The 26,252-nt window shown below is 36.1% G+C and overlaps 1 protein-coding gene across 2 annotated transcripts in view; it reads right to left on the bottom strand.

Annotated features, from left to right (window-relative positions):
• The window catches only part of LOC150095609 (nuclear pore membrane glycoprotein 210-like), a 254,158-nt gene that overhangs the window by 138,965 nt on the left and 88,941 nt on the right, over positions 1 to 26,252 (bottom strand). For both annotated transcript variants that reach the window (XM_090410173.1, XM_090410174.1), the window contains exon 10: positions 19,132 to 19,272. In XM_090410173.1, coding sequence (XP_090266299.1) covers positions 19,132 to 19,272 — 141 coding nt within the window. The remainder of the gene's footprint in view (positions 1 to 19,131; positions 19,273 to 26,252) is intronic.

The raw sequence follows: 26,252 nt of genomic DNA, 5'->3' as shown, positions 1-26,252 counted from the left end.
GTCTTGCAGACCATGCTCTGGATACACGCCACAGAATACGGTGGAAGCTACAGCAATATACCATAGCAAGTTTAAATTCGAAAGACTATTCATGGAATCAGCCTCAGCACTAAGAAACTCTCCAAACCTCAACAAATTTGGTTGCATGAGACTGCCTCAAATTTGGGAGGCTTACATCAGCAGACCTTCAGCCCAACAGCCAAGAACACCTACTTAGCCTGCTAGGGGGCACCATCAGGACTTTCAGGAGAACAATAGCTTCATCACTTCATTCTCAGTTACTGTGTTATAGTGCCTACGTGCACGTGCCTTTTTTGTAAGTTCCTTTTGAAGATGGCAATGTGACGTTGCCGAAATATCGGAAATATTTATTAAAGTGTAATTTAATTTATATTCTTATCTACGTTGTCAATTCCTTAAGTGGTTTAGTAGTCGATCTTTGGCATGGGCAAGCAGGTTTTTTCTCCCATAAACTCAAGAAAATTGACTGTAGAACCGATGCTATTTTAGACAATTATATGCTGCATTAGTTCATCATCAAATTCCTGCCATGTACCCTCAAGGGATGTACAGGATATGATAGTACTACATGAAAAATTTACATCATTACTAACTTCCTATCTACAATTTTCCTCCAAATCAGTCTGTTACTTGTCAAGATTCCAACATTATCAGATCTTATATTTCTATCGTCTAAGACACTGTACTGTATCAATCCACCTATATCTTGGTCTTCCTCTGGGTCGTTTTCCTGCCAACCTGGCAGAGAACACTTGTTTTGCTAATCTTTTTTTGCCCATTCTGTTTAAGTGACCAAACCACCTGAGATCATCTCTGCTAACACATTCCTGGATGCTGACAATGTCAACTTCTTTCCTAATATCCTTGTTTTTAATATGATATTGCCATTGATGCCATCTGTTCATGCCTATAATCTTTCTCAGAACTCTCATATCTGTGGTCTCTAGTCTTTGTTCAAATGTTTTACTTCTGGCCCAGCTCTCAGATCAATAAGTTAAAACTGGTTTGAACACTGTCTTGTATACAGCTAATTTAGTTAGGATTAGGATTATTGAGTTAGTTTAGTATACAGCTGCATTAACTAATGCATGCCACAGAATACAGTGCCACCATCTTATGGTTCCTAACTAGGAACCATAAGATGGTGGCTCTTGTCTACCACTCTTCACAGATGCAGTTTATAATTAGTGATAGTGTTTGGCCAGTTATCTCTGATTGGCTATCGGTGGAAATTGAACTGCCTCCTCAATCTCCAAGCATTAGCTAATGCTAAAACTGACTCACCTACTCTCTACAGGACAATAAAAGGCATTAGTGGATTTATTTATTTTATACACATAATTGACAAAAAAAAACAGCTTATGATTTGCACTTTTTTTTTTTCATTTGTCTTTCTTCAGAACTATACTGATTAGGTTATTAAAATAAAACCAGTTCAAATTGAAATTATTTTAGAACTAAGAAAATACATTTTGAAGAAAGTAGAAACCATAATTAATGACAGTCAACTAATTAAGCACATGGAAATATACAAAGTGGGAAAAAAAAAAAGTCAACACAATTACAAACATCTATGGCATCAACAGTAACTTATGATGCATGTTAACATCTTCAGTCCTCCAAACCTGATGTTCTGTTTCTAACCGAATCTCAAATTTCTACTAAAACAACCACAGCTCATCTTAACTGTCCAAATTACACTTTTTATGACTCCTTTCACCATAAGGGAGGTACTTGTACTTTTGTGCATTCTAATATTCCTTGCCAAAGGATATCTAACCTAGAATCTCACTTTTTTGACCCCAAGTGGCTTAAAATTTCACCACATTTTGTTTCATTCATCTGCTGCCTCAAACATTCTTCCCAATTCTGAAAATCATTCTGACCTTTTTGACTTCTTATCTTTAAAGCTCGGTTTCATACAGTGAAAATACCCAAACAGTGAAGTTATCCTTCTTGGAGATTTCAATGTGCATAATTTTACTGGCACACTTTTTCAAATTTCACTGACCAAGCTGGAAGAGAGAGAGATTTTTGCAGCAAGCAGATTCAATTATATTTGATTTAAGAAAGTTTCAAGTTAAGAAAAGATCTAGAGTGTTGGATGAGTGAAGAAGATTGTCAGAAATTCAGATAAAACAGATAATTTATCTACCTATCTGAATTTCTGACAATCCTCTTCACTCATTCAACACTCTAGATCTTTTCTTAACTCAAAACTTTCTTAAATCAAATACTGCTCCCACATATGGGATGAAGCTCCAAAAGCTCCCTCAAATTGCTCGACTCCATACAGAGAAGAGCAATCAGACTTATTAATGACCCATCTCTTACCAACTCACTCCCCCCACTTTCATACAGGTGATCGGTCTCTGCACTATGTGTCTTCTACAAATATTTCCATGGAAAATGTTCATCTGAAATAGCATCAATAATTTCCCCACTTAGTTCTAAGCTCATTGGAACATGTGCAGCTGCTGCTCAACATCCTTACACAGTGCACCTTGAAACCCACAGTACAAATTTCTTCTCCTCCTCCTTTGTCCCTGCAACTGCTATATTATGGAACAACCTTCCCCTTGATGTTTTCCCTAGGGAATACAATCTGCAGTCATTCAAATCTAATGTGAACAAGTACCTTCTTTCCCAACCCATACATGGTATTAATGTATTATAGATTGATCTACCAACCTCTTGTGTATGGCCTCAACATTAAAAAAAAAAAAAATCTAGTTTTGTTTCTCTAGGTACTCTGTTCAAGTGACTGCTCCTCTTGGCAATTCAGACCACACAACCTCATCCAAGGTTGAACTCTAGTGGAACATTCTTCCTTAAGCCATTCATAACCTTGCATGCTCTGGCATTACAACAATGCCAAGTGGGAAGACTTATGTGACTTTTACTCCTCTTTACAATGGTCTGCCTTCTGTTTTCATTCTTCAGACCCAGATACTTGTTGTGATCTTGTTATAGAACTAAGTCATAACTTAGTTCTATAACAAGTTTTGAAAGAATGGATTGAATAATCCATTCTTTCAAAAACTTTTATTCCTCACTCTGTTCAAATTCCCCAACTTATAACTTTAAACCATGTTCTCCAAAAAATGAGTTAGGGTTTTCCAAGAAAAGCAAATAGCTTTTCACAAGTGGCTTGAGACCAAAACATCAGCTTCATTCACAGCCTGCAATACTTGTAAAACCACCATTAAAATTGAAAAGTCTAAATTCAACAAGGATAAATGTAGAAAACTTACTGCTTGTGCTACCAGGTTGTGTCTTCTGTTCCCTTGCCAAATCCATTGGGCACAACTTTTGTTCATCTGTGCTTCTTCAAGGCTCTATCTCACCCTAATGGTATCATTGTAACATCACTTAAAGACAAGGCTGATGTCTTGGCTTCATTCTTCTCTTCCAACTCCTACATAGATGACCACTGCAAATTACCTCCTTCATTGCCTAGAACATTGCATCCCATGCCTCCTGTGTTCCACCAGAAAGACATCTGAAGAATCTTGAATAACTTGGATACTATAAAGGCAACTGATCCTGATGGAATTCCACCCATTGTGCTCAACAGAATGTGCTCCTAAACTAACACCTGTTCTCCATCATCTATTCACTAAACTGTACTTCGCTGGCATCCATCCTTCAGCATGGTGGAAGAAAGTTCATATACAACCAGTCCCCCCCCCAAAAAAAGGATATAAATATTTACCATCAAATTATCGACCTAGCACTTACATCAATTTTGTCTAAAGTAATATCTAAAGTTATCAACAGTCAGCTTCTTTAACACCTTGAGAACTGTTGTCTAATTAGTGACCACCAGTATGGATTTCACTGCTCCAGATCCACAGGAGACCTCATGGCCTACGTCACTCACATTTGGATCCATTCCATGGAAAGGTTTTAGAGAAACCTGTGCTGTTGCTCTTGACACCTCCAAGGCTTTTTGATAGGGTTTGGAGGGCTGCTCAACAAGTTACCATCATTTGGACTACATTCGTCCTTGTGTAAAATGGATTACCAGTTATCTCTCAAATCAATCCCTACATGTAATGGTGGATGGTGTTTTCTCTCCTCACTTTCTTGTCAATGCCAGCGTCTATCATTTCATTCACCCTCTTCCTGATTTATATGAATGCTCTGCTCTCATTCGCTACAAACCCTATTCATAGTTTTGCTAATGATATCACACTTCACCTGTCCTACTCATATAATAGGCCTTGCAGTACTCAAACATCTCATGGTTCAAAATCATCCATAATAAATGTGCTGAACACAATATCTTTGATTGGGGTGAAAGCAACCTAGTCACAACTTCAATGCTTCCAAAATGCAGTTTTGTTTGTTAAAAAGACCTCAGATCTTCTCTACTTACTTTTGATAATGCTGAACTCAACAGTGAAGACCAAATCTCTTTCTCTCTCTCTCTTCTAGGACTGACTCTAAGTGCAAACCTTCCCTGGCACAATCATATCACTTTTATAGCATCAACAGTTTCCAAAAACTTGGCATCCTTTTCCAGTCAAGATGGTACTTCTCTACCGAACAGTTACTTATGCTGTACAAATCCCAAATCCAACCAAAATTGGAATACTGCTCTCATGTATGGGGTGGTGCACCTAAGACCTCTCTAAAGATTCTTGATGTACAGAAAAGGGCAGTCCAGTTGATAAACGATGCCTCTCTTACAGACATTATCCCACAGAAAATCAATTTCTGCATTGTGTCTCTTCTAGAGATATTTCCATTCCATGGTTCAACAGAACTAGCATCCATTATGCTTCATATTTCTGCCAGATCTACAGGAACTTGTACTATAGCTGCTCAAGCAACCTTTTACAGTTGAATGCCAAACCTGCTACTCCCTGTTATCTTTCATTCCTTCCATCTCAATTCTGTGGAACAGCCTCCCTCAAAGCATTACCAAAGAACCACAATTTCTTTGGAAATGCTTCCTTGATACATCCCTCCCACCCATTTTATAATAATTAAATTTTCATTTGCACGTATATTCTCATTAAACTTCTAGATGAAAAGAGATGTGATGAATATCTCAGTATTAACTACAAATGAGTTATCATACATTAACTGAACTTTCTTCATGAACATTCTCTAAGCAATACATATTAGATTTTTTTATATTAATTATTTTGTCAGTGGAACTAGAAATAATCACATTTTAGAAATTATGGACTTTACAACCACGTTATAAATAACTATTTTAATATCCCGACGTTTCAATCTTCATATTAAGATCATCATCTGGAGCATATACAAATATACAGGACAAGCTGAATTACAATACATACAGTAAGCTAGAGAAACAATGAATTGATCACAAGTTATTCTACTGACATGACCTCAAGTGGAAAAAAAAAATTATTTATAAACTACATCAAGCTAAATTCTATTTATGATAACATGAATAAACATTCAGGGGGTGCTTAAGGGTCAAAGCTGTATAACTGAGAGGAGACCTCCACATAGCATTTAAAGGAATGCGGAGAACCGACCAGGTCTTCTGACCTAATGTCCAATCCTCACCTTCTCGTGGTGCACCCTGTTGGGTATCTACTTTGATACTGAACGAACGAGGATGGGCTGGCAATTTGGGATTTAGCCGACCAAATTGTATTCCTATTGGTTAAACCAAAATAAAAAATGATGGTACAACATGACAAAATTTCATGCCGGCTCAGGCATCGCCCGGTTAAACAAGGCCCCCGTTGTTTTCGCCAGGGAACCAGGGCGAACAGCGAAAAGTCAGCTACTGGAACAAATCTGTAAACAAACCCCAACTCAACATCACCAGAGTTAAAGATCGGTACTATCAACGTAAGAAGCCTGAATGGCAAAGAAATGGAGCTAGCTGAGGAATTAGATAAGTACCAGATCGACATAATAGGGGTGACTGAAACAAAAAAGACCAAAACTGGTGAGATCTTTCTGAGCAACAAATACAAAATGTTATATTCAGGCAATGACAATCAAGGAAAAGAAGGAGTAGCCATAGTATTCAACACAAAATACGAGGCTAATCTTCTTGAATGGCAGTCAGTCTCAAGTAGAGTAATGTGGGCAAATATGAGAATGGGGAACTGGACAATGAGACTTATTTGTGCCTATGGTCCCACAGAAGGTTCTACTAAGGTAGAAGTGGAGGAATTTTTTGAGGCTTTAGAAAAAGCAACTGACACAATGAAAAAGGAAAAGTTGGTCCTTGTTGGGGATCTAAATAGTAGAGTAGGAAATGATTGTGAGACATACAAAAATATTTTGGGAAAATTTGGAGAAAAGAGCAAAGCTAATAATAATGGCAAATATCTGTTGGATTTCTGCTCAGGACATGGACTGGTTATTACTAACACCATGTTCCAACATAAAAATGTGCACAAATTCACATGGAGAGAAGAGGCTAGGAATAAGAAAAGTCTCATTGACTATGTTATTGTTGATAGTGATGTTTTCTCCCTGGTGCAGGACACCAGAGTGTACAGAGGATTTGAAATTGGAAGTGATCACTATTTAGTCTTGAGCAGGATAAAATTGAATTTCATATTGAAAAGAATAACATGTAAGAAAGTTTTAAAGCGAATAAAAGTTGAGCAGCTCTCAGATGTGAACTGTAGACTAAAATACAGAAATATTATTGAAAAGAAAATGAAAGAGTTTGAGAACAGGAATCAAACCTTGGAGATTCAGTGGCAAACTCTGAAGGAAACATTGATTGATTCTGCCAGAGAGGCATGTGGTGAGGTTGTGTGCAAGGATAAAAAAATCAGAACTCCCTGGTGGACACAGGAAGTTAAAGAGGCAGTGAAGGAAAAGAAGAAAGCATATGAAAAGTTCCTGGCAAATAAGTCAGCTTTTACTCTTACAGAATACAGAGACAAATGTAAGAAAGCTAAACAGTGTGTAAAACTAGCTAAACAAAAGTCATGGCAGGACTTTGGCAAGAATATAGAAAATAAATATCAAGAAGGTGGCAAAATATTCTGGAGGTTATTGAAGAAGCTTAGGAATGGAGGAAAGAGTGCTGTAAAAGGAATTAGAGATGATAAAGGTGAAATGAAAACAGGAGAAAAAGATATCCTTGAAGTATGGAGTAATTACTTTGAAAAACTGCTAAATGAAACAAGCAGTGATGACAGCATAGTGATAAAAAACACTGACCAGGCATGCAGTCAGGAATACATATCCATACTTGAAGTAGAAAAAGCCATCAAAGGCTTGAAATGTGGAAAGGCAGCAGGAGTAGATGATATTCGACCAGAAATGCTGAAGTATGGTGGTATAAGAGTCTTACAGTGGCTGCACTGCATAGTTCAGAAAGCCTGGACAGAGGGACGAATTCCCGATGATTGGAGTAGAGCTCTCATAGTACCCATATATAAAAAGGGAAATAAAACTGAATGTGAGAATTACAGAGGTATTTCCCTACTGAGTGTTCCTGGCAAGATCTATGCAAGTATACTTGAGAAACGGTTGAGAAGAATTGTGGATGAAAAGCTTGGTGAAGAACAAGCTGGATTCAGGCCAAATAGAGGCTGTCAGGATCAGATCTTCACTTTACGACAAATAGTCGAGAAAGCATGGGAATATAACAAAGATCTGTATTTAAGTTTTGTAGATCTGGAAAAGGCATATGACAAGGTGCCAAGGGAGAAGCTGTTCAATACGCTGCAGTTATATGGTGTCAATGGGGCATTATATCAAGCAATACTTAGTCTTTATTTGAGTTGTGAGTCAGCAGTTAGAATTGAAGGAAGTACAGGAAGACAAGGATGTACATTATCCCCTCTGTTATTCATTATCTATATGGATCACATTATGAAGGAATGTGGTATTAAACCTGATATCAAAATTGGAGATGTTAATGTCAGCTCTATGCTTTATGCGGATGATGTTATACTTCTAAACAAATCCGCTACAAGTCTGCAAGATTCTCTGACTAAATTGAATAACTGTTGTAATAGATATGGTATGAAGGTCAGCAATAAAAAGACAAAGACAATGAAAATAGGCAGAATCATTGAAAATGTCAACTGTGCTGTGAATGGAGAACCAGTGGAACAAGTAAAACATTTCAGCTACTTAGGCACAATTTTTACTGAAGATGGTAAACTAAATATAGAAATAGACAACAGAATCAGCAAAGCTGGTTTCGTGGGAAGTCAATTGAATAAATTCATATGGAATAAGAAAGAAATTAGTCGGAACACTAAATTAGCTGTATACAAAACTGTGTTCAAACCAATTTTAACTTATGGATCTGAGAGCTGAGTCAGAAGTAAAACACTTGACCAAAGACTAGAGACCGCAGATATGAGAGTCCTGAGAAAGATTAGAGGCGTGAACAGATGGCAACAATGGCAATATCATATTAAAAATGAGGATATTAGGAAAGAACTTGAGATTGTCAGCATCCAGGAATGCATTAGCAGAGCTAATCTCAGATGGTATGGTCACTTAAATAGAATGGGAGAGGAAAGATTAGCAAAACAAGTGTTCTCTGCCAGGTTGGCAGGAAAACGACCCAGAGGAAGACCAAGATATAGGTGGATTGATACAGTATAAAGTGCCTTAGATGATAGAAATATAAGATCTGATAATGTTGGAGTCTTGACAAGTAACAGACTGATTTGGAGGAAAATTGTAGATAGGAAGTTAGTAATGATGTAATTTTTTCATGTAGTACTGTCATATCCTGTACACCCCTTGAGGGTACATGGCAGGAATTTGATGATGATGATGATGAATAAACATTCTTTCTTACAGATCGTTTTCTTTCAGTAACAATGGTGTCCTATTTTTAGCATTACAATTGTTATTTTTTGATTCAGGATCCTGGATATTCTACAGTCCTGTTTATAGTTGCTCTTAGAGAGGAAGGTTCAGTGGGTCGAATATATGCCTTCCATATGTTTGGAATTTTTAGACCATCATTATTGTTCAGATTGGGGTGGTTGGTAATAATCTCACAGGCTTCCTTAAATTTGCAATCATACCATGTTTTGGTGTGATGTGGACAACTAGTGCTTTTCCAGTCAATTCTATGTAAGGTGTTCAAGGGCAGGATCAGAAAGACCAGCTTCACCATAATTATTATATTTAATGTGTTGTTTATGTTCTTTTTGTCTGATAGGAATTGTGCATCCTGTTTCTGCTATATATGGTATGTTACAGGTGCAGTAAATACGGTATACTCCAGGGTGAGCAAGTGGAGGGAGTGGATCTTTGGATGAGTTGAGTAAGCGTTTTAATTTTGCAGGAGATTTAAAGGTGGCTTTGAGGTTGTATTTTTGTAGTATTCTGTTTATTTTATCTGATGTCCCTTTAATGTAAGGAATGGTTATAGTTTTATTGTAGTCTGGTTTGCTATGTTCTCCCCAGGACCTTTTAAATGGGCAAACCGCCCGGCTAATTAATGTTGTGAATTGACATGGCTAAATAATGAGCAAGAATGGAAAAATAATTTAAGACATTTTTTAATTAATAGTGATGAGAAATCGAACTGGAGAGTCTCGACACTCGTGAGACCAGCTTAATTTCTTGCACTGCAAGCCAATCTTGAGAGCTTCGGATATTCACTTTGATGCACACCAATCCGTACGCGGAATAAGACAAAAATCGGGATCTCGAATACAATAGTATCAGTTGCGAAGAAGATCTTTTACGAAAGAGACATAATTTTGATGTTTGAAATTGTTGCATTGGAAAGAGATGCCACCAAATGAAATGATATCACAGCTGAAGGTTTAAGTAAATATATCAGAACATACAATTTTGTAGTTTCACTAACGATGCTTTCAGATGTGTTACTGCATTTATCTAATGTCTAGATCATGGCAAAAGCAAGATGTTGACTTAACTGAAATAGAGCCAGTCTTAGAAGCCAGAAAACTATCCATCATGAAATTGAAAGACACTCCTGGCAGTCATTTTCAAAATCTTAATCGGCATCTTTCAGGTGAATGGTCAGACCTTCACATTGATTATTCAGATTCTAATGTTATTACATTTAAGACTACAATATATGATAAATACATAGGCACAATTATTAAACACCTAGAAGCAAGATTTTTAGATATTTCATTTCCTGTTTTTCAGGACTTTTCAATGCAGAAAGTCATGATCAACGTGAGGTTTCTGAGATTCTTTTTGATTATTATTCTAGAAATGGAACTCCTGCAGTTTTAAACTATAAAAGCACTAAACTAGAATGCGCAGTTGCATCAAAAATTATTAATGGACAGTCATACAAAAATCTAGATCCAAGACAAATACTGCTGAAATTAGCAACAACATCTGAGCTCAAAGAGTCTTTTCCAAATTTAGCAAAACTAGCTGCTGTTGGACTGGCCATACCTGTGAGCACAGCTGAATGTGAAAGGAGTTTCTCTGCATTAAAAAGGATAAAAACCTGTATGATGAATCTCATCAGTCAGAACACTAAATAATCTGATGCTGATTTCACTGGAGGGATCCAACAGATTTTAATTATGAAAAAGCTGCTGACAATTGGGCTTCTAAGAAGAGGAGAAGAATTAATGTATAGAATTTTAAGCTGTGAGCATTAGAAACGGTTTTCATTACTTAATGAGAAAATATGAAAAATCCTAGTCTTGTTTGTTATAATTACTATATAAAATATTATCCTTGTTTGAAGGAATTTCTAATAAAATTACTATTTTAATCATCATCATCATCATCATCAAATTCCTGCCATGTACCCTCAAGGGGTGTACAGGATTAACTAAATACTTGGAACCTATAATCTTGCTTTGATAGAACAAGTGTATGATAAAGAGAAAAAAACTGATCTGTACCCTATTTCTATAGAGAATAGATTGCAAAGGATATTCGTTGGTCTTTTGCACTTTTCTCTAAGTAAAAGAATGTGGGCAAGGAATATAAGCTTTCTGAAAAAAAAAATATCCTGAAGTTTTTTTTTTTGTTTCTGTAGTATTAATTTTTTTGCTATTGGCAGCAGCATACACAGACATCAAGTTTTCTGCAGAAAAATTAAACCCACAGCCAAGAGCCCAAGAAGAGACATCGATTACTTATTCAAGTTGCCTTTCAATAACTCATGTTACAAGAAAGATAATATCAAAAATTATTATTTTTGATATTTGCTAAGGATGAAAATCTTCCAATCTTTCAGGAATGAGGCAGTCCTTACAATTTAAATCTAGATAGTGTAGAACATCCCTTTAAAAGATATTCATAATTATCAGTGATTCTACAAATTAGGCACCTTTAACGCCTATCCAATGATGGATGTTAGAACTTACAGAGCAGCAAATATTGATTCTGGCCACTATTTGATTATATCAAAGATTAAAATCAAAATCTAATGTAAGATATATGGGTCACAAGCTAAAAAGTTTAATAAGGAAAGATTAAAGGAATCAGAAATTAAAGCCAAATATGGTGAGTGTTAATGAAGCTTGGATGTTCTTAGGGATGTCAGTGACAACAGCAGACATGGTATTAGGAAAAGTCAGTAGTCAAGTATAACCATTGGTTTGATGCAGAATGTGAACGTGTGACTGTATTAAAAAATGAGGCATATAAACAAATGCAGCAAAGGAACCACACTCGTGATGAAGATATGAGATAAGAGCCATGAAGATAAAACCATGAACTATACAGATGAATATATATTTAATGAGCCAGACATTAAGTACATAAAAATAAATAGATTAAGTTGGGTTGGACACATTACTCATGGATAGTAATAGAATAGCTAAGATGTTTAATGCTAAGCCAGAAGGTAAAAGAAAAATTAGAAGACCTTAATTAAGATGCGAGTGATGTAAGATATTAAGTTTTTAGAAGTCAAAAATTGAAGTTTGGCATTGAATAAAGAAGGCTGGCAGAAATTTCTGAAGGCCAGGGCCCACGTACGGCTGTCGAGTCAATGTCGATCCAAAATTGCATGTATGCAGAATGAAAATTTTCCACAACTCATTCTTTAATAAGGATTAATTAACTTAGAAAATCACATGTAACACTTCGTCTTACAATAATGCACATCAAACCTGGCTCAGAATCTAATTCAGCTTTATCAGCTAAGTAATTTGATTCAATAACTAATGCAGACATCTTCACATCAAGAGGAATGCCATCAGACCTTGTCCTTTATTGAGAAACAGTCTGCATCACCTGTCAATAGGCATTCAACAGACTGATGCAGTAAATCACTTTTGGCTATGTAATGTATCCAAAGAACAAGCGCGCGCGCGCACACACACACACACACACACACACACACACACACACACACACACACACAGCAGTCAACTATTTTGAGATCTGTAAAATGATAGTGTATACCAGCATTCAGAGTAGAAATTATTTATTCTAGATCAGAAATAACGTACACATTACCTAAATTTTTGCAGCCCAAAGTCAGAAAGAATGACCATTCAGTAACCTTGTTTTAGTGATGACTAATTTTTATTAAAAAAAACAATAGATAGAAGTATTTTAATGCTATATGTAAATATTAACTAAAAATATAATCATTTATTAGTATTACATTAGATTTGTATAAAAAAATACATATAACTATTGCCTGTCACAATCAAATTATTTAGTGGAATTGAAACATTATGACAGGAAAGTTCAATATTTTCTCGTAATATTTTACGCAATGGAACTTTTATACAATAGCTTTGGTTACAACAAGCAATTTACTTTTATATTCATCGTGTTTCTCTACAGAAGTCAGTAATGTGCTAGCACAAAGATTTCAGAATAGTAAGCTTCACACAAGTACTATAGATCAGAATAGAATACTTTCTAAAAGATAAGTTGTGGGGAGAGATCAAGGAAAATAAGATATATAATTTTCTCCTAAAGTAATGAACAGTCCTAAATATGGTAAACAGTAATCTTGCTCTAGTTAAATTTTCTTGATCTTTTTTCAAGGGTAACAGAATAGTTCCAACAAAAATGAAGAATGCCTAACTTCAGTCACCAAGGAAACAAAAGATGTTGGAGAAAGTCCCGTTCAAGATATGCAGGAACCAAAAAGGGTTCGATACATTTTTTTCTACTTGCAAGAAAAAGCAGATATTTATGTGATTTCATTTCAATGACGAGAACTAAGCGATGATTAAACAGCACTTATAACATTCAAAGCAATTAACTGAAATTTTGTAATATGTAATGTTTTATACTATGATCTGTGTAGGCCCATTTTATCTTTATTTATAAAAGTGAAACATATATAGCACTTACATTTTACATGCTTCTATATCCATATATTTCTAAATAAAGATATTAATTGAAATAATATATCTCAATCTTTTTTGATTTATAAATAAAATAACTTTGGTTATAACAAGAACCAGGGGAACAACAAAATTTCATCATTGAAATTTTGATACATATATCAGTGATGAGTTAAATCGCTTTTTATTCAGTTAAATCTTTTATATGGAACTTTTATACAATAGCTTTGGTTACAACAAGCAATTTACTTTTATATTCATCGTGTTTCTCTACAGAAGTCAGTAATGTGCTAGCACAAAGATTTCAGAATAGTAAGCTTCACACAAGTACTATAGATCAGAATAGAATACTTTCTAAAAGATAAGTTGTGGGGAGAGATCAAGGAAAATAAGATATATAATTTTCTCCTAAAGTAATGAACAGTCCTAAATATGGTAAACAGTAATCTTGCTCTAGTTAAATTTTCTTGATCTTTTTTCAAGGGTAACAGAATAGTTCCAACAAAAATGAAGAATGCCTAACTTCAGTCACCAAGGAAACAAAAGATGTTGGAGAAAGTCCCGTTCAAGATATGCAGGAACCAAAAAGGGTTCGATACATTTTTTTCTACTTGCAAGAAAAAGCAGATATTTATGTGATTTCATTTCAATGACGAGAACTAAGCGATGATTAAACAGCACTTATAACATTCAAAGCAATTAACTGAAATTTTGTAATATGTAATGTTTTATACTATGATCTGTGTAGGCCCATTTTATCTTTATTTATAAAAGTGAAACATATATAGCACTTACATTTTACATGCTTCTATATCCATATATTTCTAAATAAAGATATTAATTGAAATAATATATCTCAATCTTTTTTGATTTATAAATAAAATAACTTTGGTTATAACAAGAACCAGGGGAACAACAAAATTTCATCATTGAAATTTTGATACATATATCAGTGATGAGTTAAATCGCTTTTTATTCAGTTAAATCTTTTTATAATTTTATGAGTTTAAATCTTTTTTATTCTCAATAACTTGATAAAAAATATTCAAAAAATATATATATTAGAGAAAAAATAATTATATACCTAGATATTATCTGTATGAATAGGCTTCAGTGAACTACAACACACAATCTGTCCATAATTACACTTAACCCATACACTTAATTTTTCTGTAATTAAAAATACTAATTAATAATAAACAAGATTCCACTTAATCTGTTTATTTATGGTTCAACAGTGAACATGCAACTACGCACACACTCCCTGAATATTTGCACGTGGTATGATCCAAAATTCACACAGCAAGTAAGGTGTCCAAATACTTTTGTCAACATAGTATGTGTATATATATAGGGTAATCATAATTAAAGTATCCCTGTTTAAGACATGATGAAGCACTATCCAGTGATCCAGATGCTGGAAAACTTTGCAAGAATACACTGTCATGCAGAGGCGATATCTGAGAGGAAAAAAAAAAAAATCCAAAATTCAACACCAGGGAGTTGTAAACATCAAATGCATGGAATTTGCATTGACAAGTGAATGAAGTTGCTACTACCATTGTGGAGTGGGATATGAACAGCGTTGGTTCCCGTAATGCACGTGCTCTATCAAGGCACATGGATGCACCTTACACAACTGTCTGGAAAATTCTCTGAAAGATTCTGCATCTCTACCCATTCAAGATTACCCTGACACAGGAGTTGTGCCTACAGGACTGAGTTGAGTGACATTTGCTTTAACATTCCTTGCATCAGTGGAGTTGGATGCTGTGTGGTTGTGGATGATTTTGTGGGGAAATGTGACCCACTTTCACTCAAATGGAGCTGTGAATACTCACAATTACAGTATGGGCTATGAAAAACCCACATACAATCAAACATATTCCTTTGTATTCACCTAAAGTTATTGTCTGGTGCAAGTTTACAGATGATTTGAATCACTGGACCATTCTTTTTTTTTTTAAGGACATTTGCTAGTTGGGTCCTGTGATCTGCTCAGTTACTGTCAAGATGTATTGCAATAAGATAAACAATTTTCTTGACACTACTACACCAGTTCTTGTGTATGGATTCAGTCATTTTCATGCAAGATGGGGCTCCTCAACACATCGGTAAATCCTCACAGGAGGGTCCTCGAGAACAATTCACAGAAACCTGATCAGCCATGCATTTCCCACTGTATGGCTGCCTCATTCACCTAATCTGACTCCCTGTGACTTCTGGCTCTGGGGATTTCTCAAAGACAGGGATTACCACGATCATCCTCATAACTTGTCAGCATTGAAAAACGGCATAACACAGCATGTGCACAACAACAGCTCCGACCAGCTCATTCTGCTCTCAAACACACTGCAAAGGGTGCAGTTTGTGGCATAATGGGAAGACAGGGTTTACCAGGATCATCCTCATACCTTGCCAGCATTGAAAAACAGCATAACACAGCATGTGCACAAAAACAGTCCTGACAAGCTGCGTTCTGCTGTCATAACACATTGTGCAAAGGGTGCAGTTTGTGGCATAATGGATGGCACACTGAATAAGTACAGCCCATGGATGTATAATGGAAGTGAATAAAAATGTGTTTGTAATTTATGCCTATGTCGTTTTCTCCTTCTTACACAGAAAAATCACTACCTACATTCAGCACATCAGAGTGTCCATGGTGGTGAACTTTTCACAGATCCATCACAACACAACGTATTCATACAAAGCTTTGCAGCATCTGGATCATTGGTTAATTTGTTATGAAAAAGGGTCTTTCTTAACTCATTCAAAATTTTTGTATGCCAGCTAATGCTTCATTCTGCCTGGCTGGTAAAAATTTCTGGGGGAAAACACTGGGTTTGTCTTTGTTTTTTATTGAGGTCTTGTTGAGAATTCTGTTAATAGTGTTTTGGCTGTACCCATTTTTTTGAAAAGTATTGCTGATGACCTTAAATTCGTCTTTCAGTGCCTGTTTACTGGAGCAGATCTTCAGAGCCCTGTTTTTTAGAGTATTAATGACACCTAGTTTTTGCGTTGGGTGGTGGTAGGAGTTTATGTGTATATATTGGCCAGCATGTGTCGGTTTCCGGTAAACAGTGAAGGAGAGATTGCCAGAAGGAAGATGTGTGACAAGCATATCTAGAAATGGAAGTGTGTTCTGTTTCTCCATCTCAATTGTGAACTGTATGCATTTGTGTTTTTTCACTAGAGGTCATGCCAGTAGAATAACTTGTGATCAATTCATTGTTTCTCTAGCTTACTGTATGTAATGTAACTTAGCTTGTCCTGTATACAGGCAGCCCTCAGTTTACGCCGCAGTTCTGTTCCTGAAAAAATGGGCGTAAACTGAATCACTGTAAAATGAACCCAATTTTAATGGGAGGTATGAAGTTATGTTCCGCGCAGTTCAAAAAATATGCACATGAAGTATGTGCAACATTATTATATTTAAAGCTTTGATAATACATACATATATATTTGTTAAAATAAAATTATTAATAACGAAAACAAAACAAAATTATATACAAAAAATATGAAACTTTGAAAAGATATTACATATTTCTATGTTGAAGTTCCTAGTTTCGGATCACCTGCATTTTTTTTTTTAAAAAGTATCCAGTGTTAACTGCCTAGATTTTCTTTTTCTTTCTTTAAGAAGTTCAGTGTAAGGTTGAATAGATGCAATTACACTGCTTTTTACGTTCGCACTCTGTTCCCAATCGCAGAGTTCATTAGTCAATGTCTCTATGCTTGCAAGGATATGCTGTAAATCGGCCGTTTTCATATCTCTCAGAGGACCTTCTTTTTCTTTCTCCTGCTTTGGATGTTGACTTAATTGTTCGGCTAATTCTTTTAAGTCTTCATTGGAAAGAGGATTATCATGGCTCTCTAAGACTTCTGTCACATCTTCAGCTGTAATATCGTACAATTCTATCTCTCGCGCAAGCTTGGTAACATCTTCAAGAACACCTCTTGCTCTAATTCCTCGAAGTCGTGCATAAATGCTGGAAGAAGTTTTCGCCATGCTCCTTTTAAACACCTTGCTGACACATCGTTCCAAGCTGCCTCAATGTTGTTAATGCCCTTCAAAATATCGAATGACCACCAATAGTCTTTAATAGTTTTTCCTGAAGTGTCCAAGACTCTTACCATTTCCATAAATGTTATACGGAAGTAATAGGCTTTGAAGATTGATATAATCCCCTGATCCATCGATTGCAAAAGTGATGTTGTGTATGGGGACATGTAAGCAACCTTGACACCCAATGGTGTTCTTATTTCAGCACGGTTTTGAGGATGTCCAGGGGCATTATCCAAGAGAAGCAATGCCTTGGCTAGCAAATCAATTTCTTTACAGAAGCGAAGCACGGTAGGACAAAAATAATTTGTGTACCAATCTATAAAAACATCTTGTGTAACCCAAGCTTTCTTGTTCCATTTCCAATAGACTGGCAGCATGGCTTTTAGACCCTTGAAGGCACGTGGTGTCTGTGAATGGTACACGAACATTGGTTTAAGCTTCAAAGTTCTGGAGACATTTGCACCCAACAAAAGCGTAAGTCTATCTTTTGCAGCTTTAAAACCTGGAATGAAACGTTCTTCACAAGAAATGAAGGTGCGTGATGGCAATTTTTTCAGTAGAGCCCAGTCTCGTCAACATTAAAAATGAGATCAGGAGAATAACTTCCTTGTTCTACACAGTCTTGAAATTCTTTAGGAAAAGCAGCCGCTGACACAACATCTGCATTTGCTGCCTCACCACATAATTTGATACTTACTTCGAGACTTAAATCTCATGAACCAAACTTTGATTCCTAAAAATGTTTCTTCGCCTCCATCTGTCTTTTTAAGATCTTCAAAAATTGTTTTTGCTTTCTCAGTTATAACAGTCTGCATTAGAGGAATATTTTTCTAATTCAAATCATCCACCCATAATGATAATAATTTTTCCATTTTTTCATGAAATTTACTCCTGCTATAATGTACATGTTTTGCATTTAGTACTGCCATAGATTGTTGTGCAGACTGTTTTATTCTATCTGCTTCTTTCATAATTGTAGTAATAGTCAATGGAGGTAAGTTCATACTTCTACAGACATTAGCACGTGTCTGCCCATCTTCCATTCTTCGAATCACCTCCATCGTCTTTTCAAGTGTGATTGATTTCCACGCCTTCTTAACACCAAGTTCTGCTAATTTTTCGGCACTTCTATTATCAGACATGGTATGTAATTATGTACTTTATCAATTTAAATATGTATGTACGTAAAAAAAATAAAAAATAGGACAATTAGGTAGATTCAACATTAAAACTAGATTTGATACATATATGTCATAGTAGCTCAGTAAACACTCAAACACTAGTGTGCCTGCTAGCGTCGTTTCTCAGTCAACCACACTACAGTAAGAAAGCACGTGCAGGCAATCGGCATTATTGTGAATCGGCGTAAACCGAGGGCTGCCTGTATTTGTATATGCTCCAGATGATGATGATCTTAATAGAAAGATCAAAACATCGGGATATTAAAATAATTATTTATAACGCGGTTGTAAAATCCATAATTTCTAAAATGAATGCTGATCACCGTGTAACACTAAAAGAAAAGAAATAATCACAATTCACTGAGTCAAATAGTTAGTCATATCTATCAGTTAATATTTCAAGGCATATTCTTCCTTAGAGATAATAAAAAATAAAAACAATATGCAAATAAATATAAATAAATATCTTTCTGCTCTTCTATTTTAAGAGAGAAAGACAAGACACATGTACACTCTTGAGAAAATTAATACGATGAATGCAAATCAAATAATCATCAATGAATAAATTATACATAAAAAAAAAAATAACATTTATACTTTTTGTACATACCATTGAAACAACACCAGTAAATTCAGCTCTAATTTTACCAGAACCAGGAACAACTGCTCTTATTACATGATAAGTGGCATTTGGAGTAGAATAATTAAGATGAAATAAACGATGAGGAAAGGTCACCTTTATTTGTAAGTTCTAGAAGAAAAACAATAACTATCTTATAAAAGAAAATCAATTCCCTGTTTCACAGTTTTAATCTTTCAATCAGTAAATTGTCTTCTGTTAATAACAAGATAAAAATATCATTTAGAGGTTTCAGGTTAAAAAGAGAGTATAAACATATATTGGTTATATGATATTGAAAGTTTATTTTTCACTTGGTTAGAGTATAATAAATTTAGTTTAATCCTTTATCCAAGTGTGAGCAAACAAAGTTTGCGCCTGAAGTATCTTCAGGACTGGGGTAAGGTGATACAGCACCAGGACAACTCGTTGTAAAGGTGGAGCAAGCTACCAACACTCCTGTCTCAGTATCTCCTATAATGCAAAACACATCTCCTTGCGGATATGTCTAATGTTATGCATTAAGGGAAGGGCCACTACCCAGACTAGTTTCGACCTTTATTGAGGTCTCTTCAGTGGGAGCCAGGCCCAAGTTGAGATACCAGGCAGAAGCATTTGCAGGTCATCTCTACCTATCGGAGATGCCAAATGGTGTGCCACCCTTTTTTAATAAATTACTCTAGATTTAGAGAAAGATGTTGAAAGTTTATTTTTCACTTGGTTAGAGTATAATAAATTTAGTTTAATCCTTTATCCAAGTGTGAGCAAACAAAGTTTGCGCCTGAAGTATCTTCAGGACTGGGGTAAGGTGATACAGCACCAGGACAACTCGTTGTAACCCCAGTCCTGAAGATACTTCAGGCGCAAACTTTGTTTGCTCACACTTGGATAAAGGATTAAACTAAATTTATTATACTCTAACCAAGTGAAAAATAAACTTTCAACATCTTTCTCTAAATCCAGAGTAATTTATTAAAAAAGGGTGGCACACCATTTGGCAACTCCGATAGGTAGAGATGACCTGCATATGCTTCTGCCTGGTATCTCAACTTGGGCCTGGCTCCCACTGAAGAGACCTCAATAAAGGTCGAAACTAGTCTGGGTAGTGGCCCTTCCCTTAATGCATAACATTAGACATATCCGCAAGGAGATGTGTTTTGCATTATAGGAGATACTGAGACAGGAGTGTTGGTAGCTTGCTCCACCTTTACAACGAGTTGCCCTGGTGCTGTATCACCTTACCCCAGTCCTGAAGATACTTCAGGTGCAAACTTTGTTTGCTCACACTTGGATAAAGGATTAAACTAAATTTATTATGGTTATATGATAGGATTTTTTTTTTTTTTTTTATGCTGCTCCCACCTATGAAAGATTATTCATAAACCTACAGTACATTTTGTACCATGGACATGATAGGGATATTTTTTTTTCTATTTTTTTTATCGATTTTATATATATTTCGGTGATTACACCACATTTTTTTATTATTCAGTTCTATAAAACACTGAAATAATAGTTCCCGACAAGTAATCCCCTGCAATAATAAAAAAATGTGGTGTAATCACCGAAATATGTCTTTTGAACCAATTAGCCACAGAAGTTTACGCCTGCAATTTTATATATTTTTTTGCATATTTCATTTATAGTCCAGAAACCCTGCTCTAGAGACCAAACATGGAACTTTTTCAAGCCACTTCAGGCTTCTAAGTGGGGAAGTGGTCTCACAACAAGCAATGACATTCATCTCCCATATAAAAGGGCTGGCAAGTAACATATATAAAAAACGTGTGGACTTGTGTTATAAGATTCTGGCAAACCCTTGTGTGTGGAACTGATATAAAAATAAATCACTAATTTCTAATTAATAATCACTCTATGCTTAAACATCTGTGCCATAGATAACATAATAAATAGCAGTTTTAAAATAAACAAATAAAATAACAGCTTTAAAAATGTTCTATAACAATGAGATTATTATAACTAAAGCTGATGAAGAGCATGCAAATATCATATGGAATCAACAAAAAAAAAAGGGGGGGGGATTACTCTTTGCTTAAAGAAATCATTAACAAATTGAAACTTTATCATGTTAAACCATCCTAAATTTATGGACCTACATAAATTCACAAGCCTAATACTCAGCCCCAGCTGTTTCATAGTTAAAAGTACAGACAATCTTATTAACAAACGTGTAACAAGATATTTTAAAATTAACAATTTATTTTATTTTATTTTTTATAAAGGAAGGTGAATTATCTGTGAAAACAGACAAGCGATCTTGTCTATATGTATAATTTTAACTATATGTATATATTAAAAAAAAACCTTAAAAACATTTCAGACATCATGATATAATTAGCATATTTGGTAAACAGAGATATCTGTTTATACTAACATACACTAACAGACATCCTTGATTTAATGAAGTTTCATCATACTCTAAAAAAATAAAGACATATTTGAATTATTCAGATTAACTGGGCATGCATATTATTTTACTAGAAAAAGAAAAATATACAAACAGCTGGATGGGACTGCAATGAGTCCCCATCCCTATTCCCCCTATTTTTTAAATGGGGGGGGTAGCGAGTTTGTGCATTAGTGGAATGATTTGTGAAGTGAGTTTGATAGAAAGATTTATATAAGTGGATGGCTTGTATCTAAATGAATTTAGTGTCAGAAATCTGGATAAAGTGTTTTTCAGGGAACATTCAGAAGTACAAAGTCAGGGAAACTAGAATGTTTGGGAAAGGATGCAAGTGAAAGTGGGTCCAGGCAACCTTGATCTTAGTAAGTGGGAGAGTGATCATGCAGAATGTATCATGCCAGGATAACTTCAGTAGGCTAAGTCACACAAGGTGTATGGGAAGTTGAAGGGTGAAGGGGGGTATTGCAATTTATAAATACACAGTCTTGCCATAACTACTGTTAAAACTTAAATACATCCTCATGCTGCCCACACAGAACCTCACAAGCCCGGTTCGGTAAGTGGCACTGTGCACAGCAGGCATTCGCATGTTTATCAGTAGAAAGAGAGTTCCATAGCTGTACTGGTTAACATGGAGTGGAGAGATAATGAGAGCATGTAGCTGATAGCACTTCACAAGGTTGGAATGCTAACAGGGTGATAGCACTTGTGAAGTGCTATCAACCTGTTATTTTCAACATGCTAAAAACATTTAGTAGGATATTTGTGTATCGGGCTATTAACTGTTATAACAATACATAGTATATCAAGAAGACATATCTGACAGCCAAAGAACAGGTCGACCATGCTGCATCAGAATGCAATAGCTTGTGAAGAATGCCACCACCATAAACCTGTGAGAATGCAAAAAATAATGTTGTGGGAGATGAACCCTTCACAGAGAATGATATCACATGTACTAACTGATGATTTGGGAGCGAGAGCTTATCATCATTCTACTGAATACTTCCTAACACTACAACTTATGCAGCAGAGGGTGATAAAATCAAAGGTACTTCTCTAGTAGTACGCAAACAACAGACACAGAGATATCCACTTCATAGATGAGAATATTTCACCATCGAAGAGTCGTTTAACTGCCAAAACAGTTGGATACATGCCCCAGATGGTCACATAGCACTCAGGATTCAGAGGTTATCACCCTGCATTAGTGATGGTTTGGTGTGTGTGGGGGGGGGGGGGGGGGGATTGATATATATATACAGGGTGTTCGGGATAAATTTGACAGTTTGGTAAGGAAAAAGAAAATCTTCTTTGTATCTATTAAATTTAATGAATTGACAAAAAAACATTACAGGCAGAGTTAATTACAATACTATCAACAAGATTTACTCAAAATAACCACCATTAGCATCGATCACAGCTTCAATTCTGCTTCGGAACCTCGAACAAGCTGATGCTAGTCTCCCTGGGAAGGGCCGCAAAAACTGTTTTAATTTTATCCATTAACTGGGCTTTTGTATTACTGGAAGTGCGATTGGTGTCTTTTTCAACTGCGCCCCATACAAAATAATCCATGGGGTTAAGGTCTGGGGAGTTTGGAGGCCAAACATTTGGACTGGTGAAGTCGTAGAAATTTTCAGACAACCATTTTTGACTTTTCCCAGAGGTGTGGCAAGGGGCCGAATCCTGCTGCCATACATACGGCCTACCATTGGCTACCCTTGTTATCCAGGGCTTGACTACAGTTAGCAACTCCACGAACAAAGCCCGAATTCCAATGCCAGGGTTCTTCAACACCTGTTCCTGCAGATTTGCGAGGAATTCTGCTGTACGAACGCAATCAGATCGTCTGCTAGGGATCTTTCTTCTTGCTACATCCTCGTAGTCACCATTGCAAGTCTCTAGTTCATGCCTGATTGTTTTTACTGTATTCAGGGAGCATTGGGCAGCAGTCGTAATATCCTTATTTTGATGGCGGGCACGAATCATCATGATACAAGTTATTCTCTTCCATGATTCAGGTGGGTTCCAGCTATCCATCCTTTCTGACATCTTGTATATGAATGAAGAAGGGTCCAAACTTTTAAATGAAGAGAAGTGTGTGTTAATACATGTAACTTACGGAAAAATATAATTAATTATAAATATGTCAAATTTATCCCGAACACCCTGTATATATCAGAGGTGGGGGATATCCAAGATGAGTTTTTGCAAGAAAAATGTTAAAACTTCTGCCAAAGTGTATCAAGATACTGTGCGGGAACCTGTGGTACAAACCCCAAACAATGATGTGTTTCATGGTAGACAGCGGACCTTCCAACAGGACTCAACCTCTACACACAAGGCAAGAACTACACAACAGTGGTTGTAGGTAAATATGCCCAACTATATATCACCATCTGATTGGCCATCTGGAAGTCCCGATCTGAATTCGTTGGACTTCAAATTGTGGTCAGAGTTTGACAGAGAGTAGCCTGTTAGAAACAACACCCCAGCATCACCAGCATGCTATCAATATGTGACATCACAGACTTTGGGCATGCGTAAAGGCAAAAGGCAGACATTTCAAACATTGAGTGCTGCTAGATGCACATAATATATGTGATTTGTGTGCTGAATTAATGATTTGCTGATAAGTTAAAGATTTATGTACTGTTCAATTGTAACAGTATTTATGGCTAGACTAGGTACTAGTATCAGAAGTATTGGTTGAGGAATGTTTGGCATTAGTTAACATAACTTGGCTAAATGTTATAGGCATGAGTGAGATGCAATTGTCTGAGAATTATATGGTTTTAGGAAAAGAATGCAAGGTATCATGTCTTCTCTGAAGAAGATAGAATAAGTTCCTCTATTAATTAATTTCTCTACTAATAATAGTAGAGGATTTAAAGCCAAAAATAGTAGAAGTACATTAAGGAGACAGGGAATCAGAGGGCAGTTCATTTGAGGTTATCTGGTGTGATATATAGGCCAACAGGATGAAATATGTAACTGGCTGATGCTATAATCCAGAGGGTATAAGGGAGATGACGTGCACTCACAAATTAGCATGACGAGTAGAAGTCGAGTAATTATCATAGATCAGGTGGAGGAATAGTCACAGACAGGGAAGGAAATGGATTTATTCAGCTGCCTGCTGAGAGATAATTACCTGAAACAACATGTAATGGAGCAGACTCAAGGTTTAAAAGTGCTGCATCTGTTGATTGCATCAGAGAACTTAACACTAACCAATCTAGCTATGCACAATATGCTTAGAGAAAGTTATCATATAATCTTGACCTGGAAGATTTCCAGACTTGAAGAATTTTCTATTAAGAAAGGATACATGTAGAATTACAAAGCAGGTGACAAGCAGAGGAATCAGCTTTCAGCAGTGCAGACTGCATAAATACTTGGAGTGGAGATATGTTGGTGGTGCATGGGAGGTGGTCAAGGGATGTTTGAAAAAAGCAGTATCAGAATACATACCCAGTCAGAAGGATAAATCAGCAATTCAATTATTTTGGTTTGCTTCTGTTACCTCCACAACATCAGAACTTTTTAAAGTCATCCTTCAAGAGTAATTCCTCTTTTTACTTGCCAAACAGCAAAAGAGCAGTACAAGGTATAGGCAAGAAGAGTGACCTATATGATAAGGCCAAAGCTAATTGTAGGGAAATCTACGTGAAGAAGCCAAAAGAAATCCTAAAAAATTGCAGGATCTCGACATCACCTTCATTTACCATCACTCTACCCATTTAACATCATCAACAAACAACTGAATATTTCCTGTCAAATCATTTCAAATATCAATGATGTACAAATTAAACAACAGAGGACCAAATATTGAGCCATGTGGCACACCACTGGTCACCTGACTTCTACTGGACTTAATCCTTCCATAAACCACTCTTTGATATCCGTCCATCAGCCACCCTCTAATCCAAATCACTAGACTTATATCCATCCCCATTTGCTACAATTTATGCAACAGAGTTCCATATGAAATCCTAATAAATGATTTTGCAAAGTCTAGTAATATCCCTGAGTAGCCATTTTCCTTATCCAACTCCACTGTCACTTGATTAGCAAATTACTAAAGCAAGACCTGTCCTTCACAAAACCATATTGTCTCTTGTAGAGTCATATTCCTATCCAAGTCCTGAATGTTGCCTTTCACCAACTTTCCAATACATTAACCATTACTCCTAACAAGCTAAATATCCTATAATCTGCTACTTTTGTCTTGGAGTCTCCTTTGTGCAGTGGGACTATTTTGTCCTCTTTCTACCGCATTAGCACCTTCCCAGTGCTGAGGCTTAAATTCAATGGCTTGGTCAGAGAAACTGATAATTCCCTTGCGCATTCCTGTAATACAAAGGCTGATATGCCATTGAATCCTGTGGCTGTGTTCATGAGATTCTGCGACCTCTTTCTCCCCTCTGTCAATGTCATAAGTGAACTAGAATAACATCACCATCTAGATGACATACCCCCTGCAAAATGCTCACTCAGCAATTCAATTATCTGGTTTGCTTCTGCTACTTTCACACCATCAGCACTTCCTTCTATAATTGTTCCTCTTTTATTTGCCACATAGTGGAATTCTTTAGGATTTCTTTTGGCCTGTTTACCTAGCTTTCTCTACAATTAGCTTTGGCCTTCCTAACCATATAGTTCACTCTTCTTGCCTATG

The sequence above is a fragment of the Typopeltis vanoorti genome, chromosome 20 (genome assembly GCF_054136105.1).
Source record: "Typopeltis vanoorti isolate ZY-2024b chromosome 20, IOZ_Tvanoo_1.0, whole genome shotgun sequence".
Classification (NCBI taxonomy): Eukaryota; Metazoa; Arthropoda; class Arachnida; order Uropygi; family Thelyphonidae; genus Typopeltis; species Typopeltis vanoorti.
Note: the sequence above shows the minus strand (reverse complement) of the source record. Positions and strands in the feature narration are given on the sequence as shown.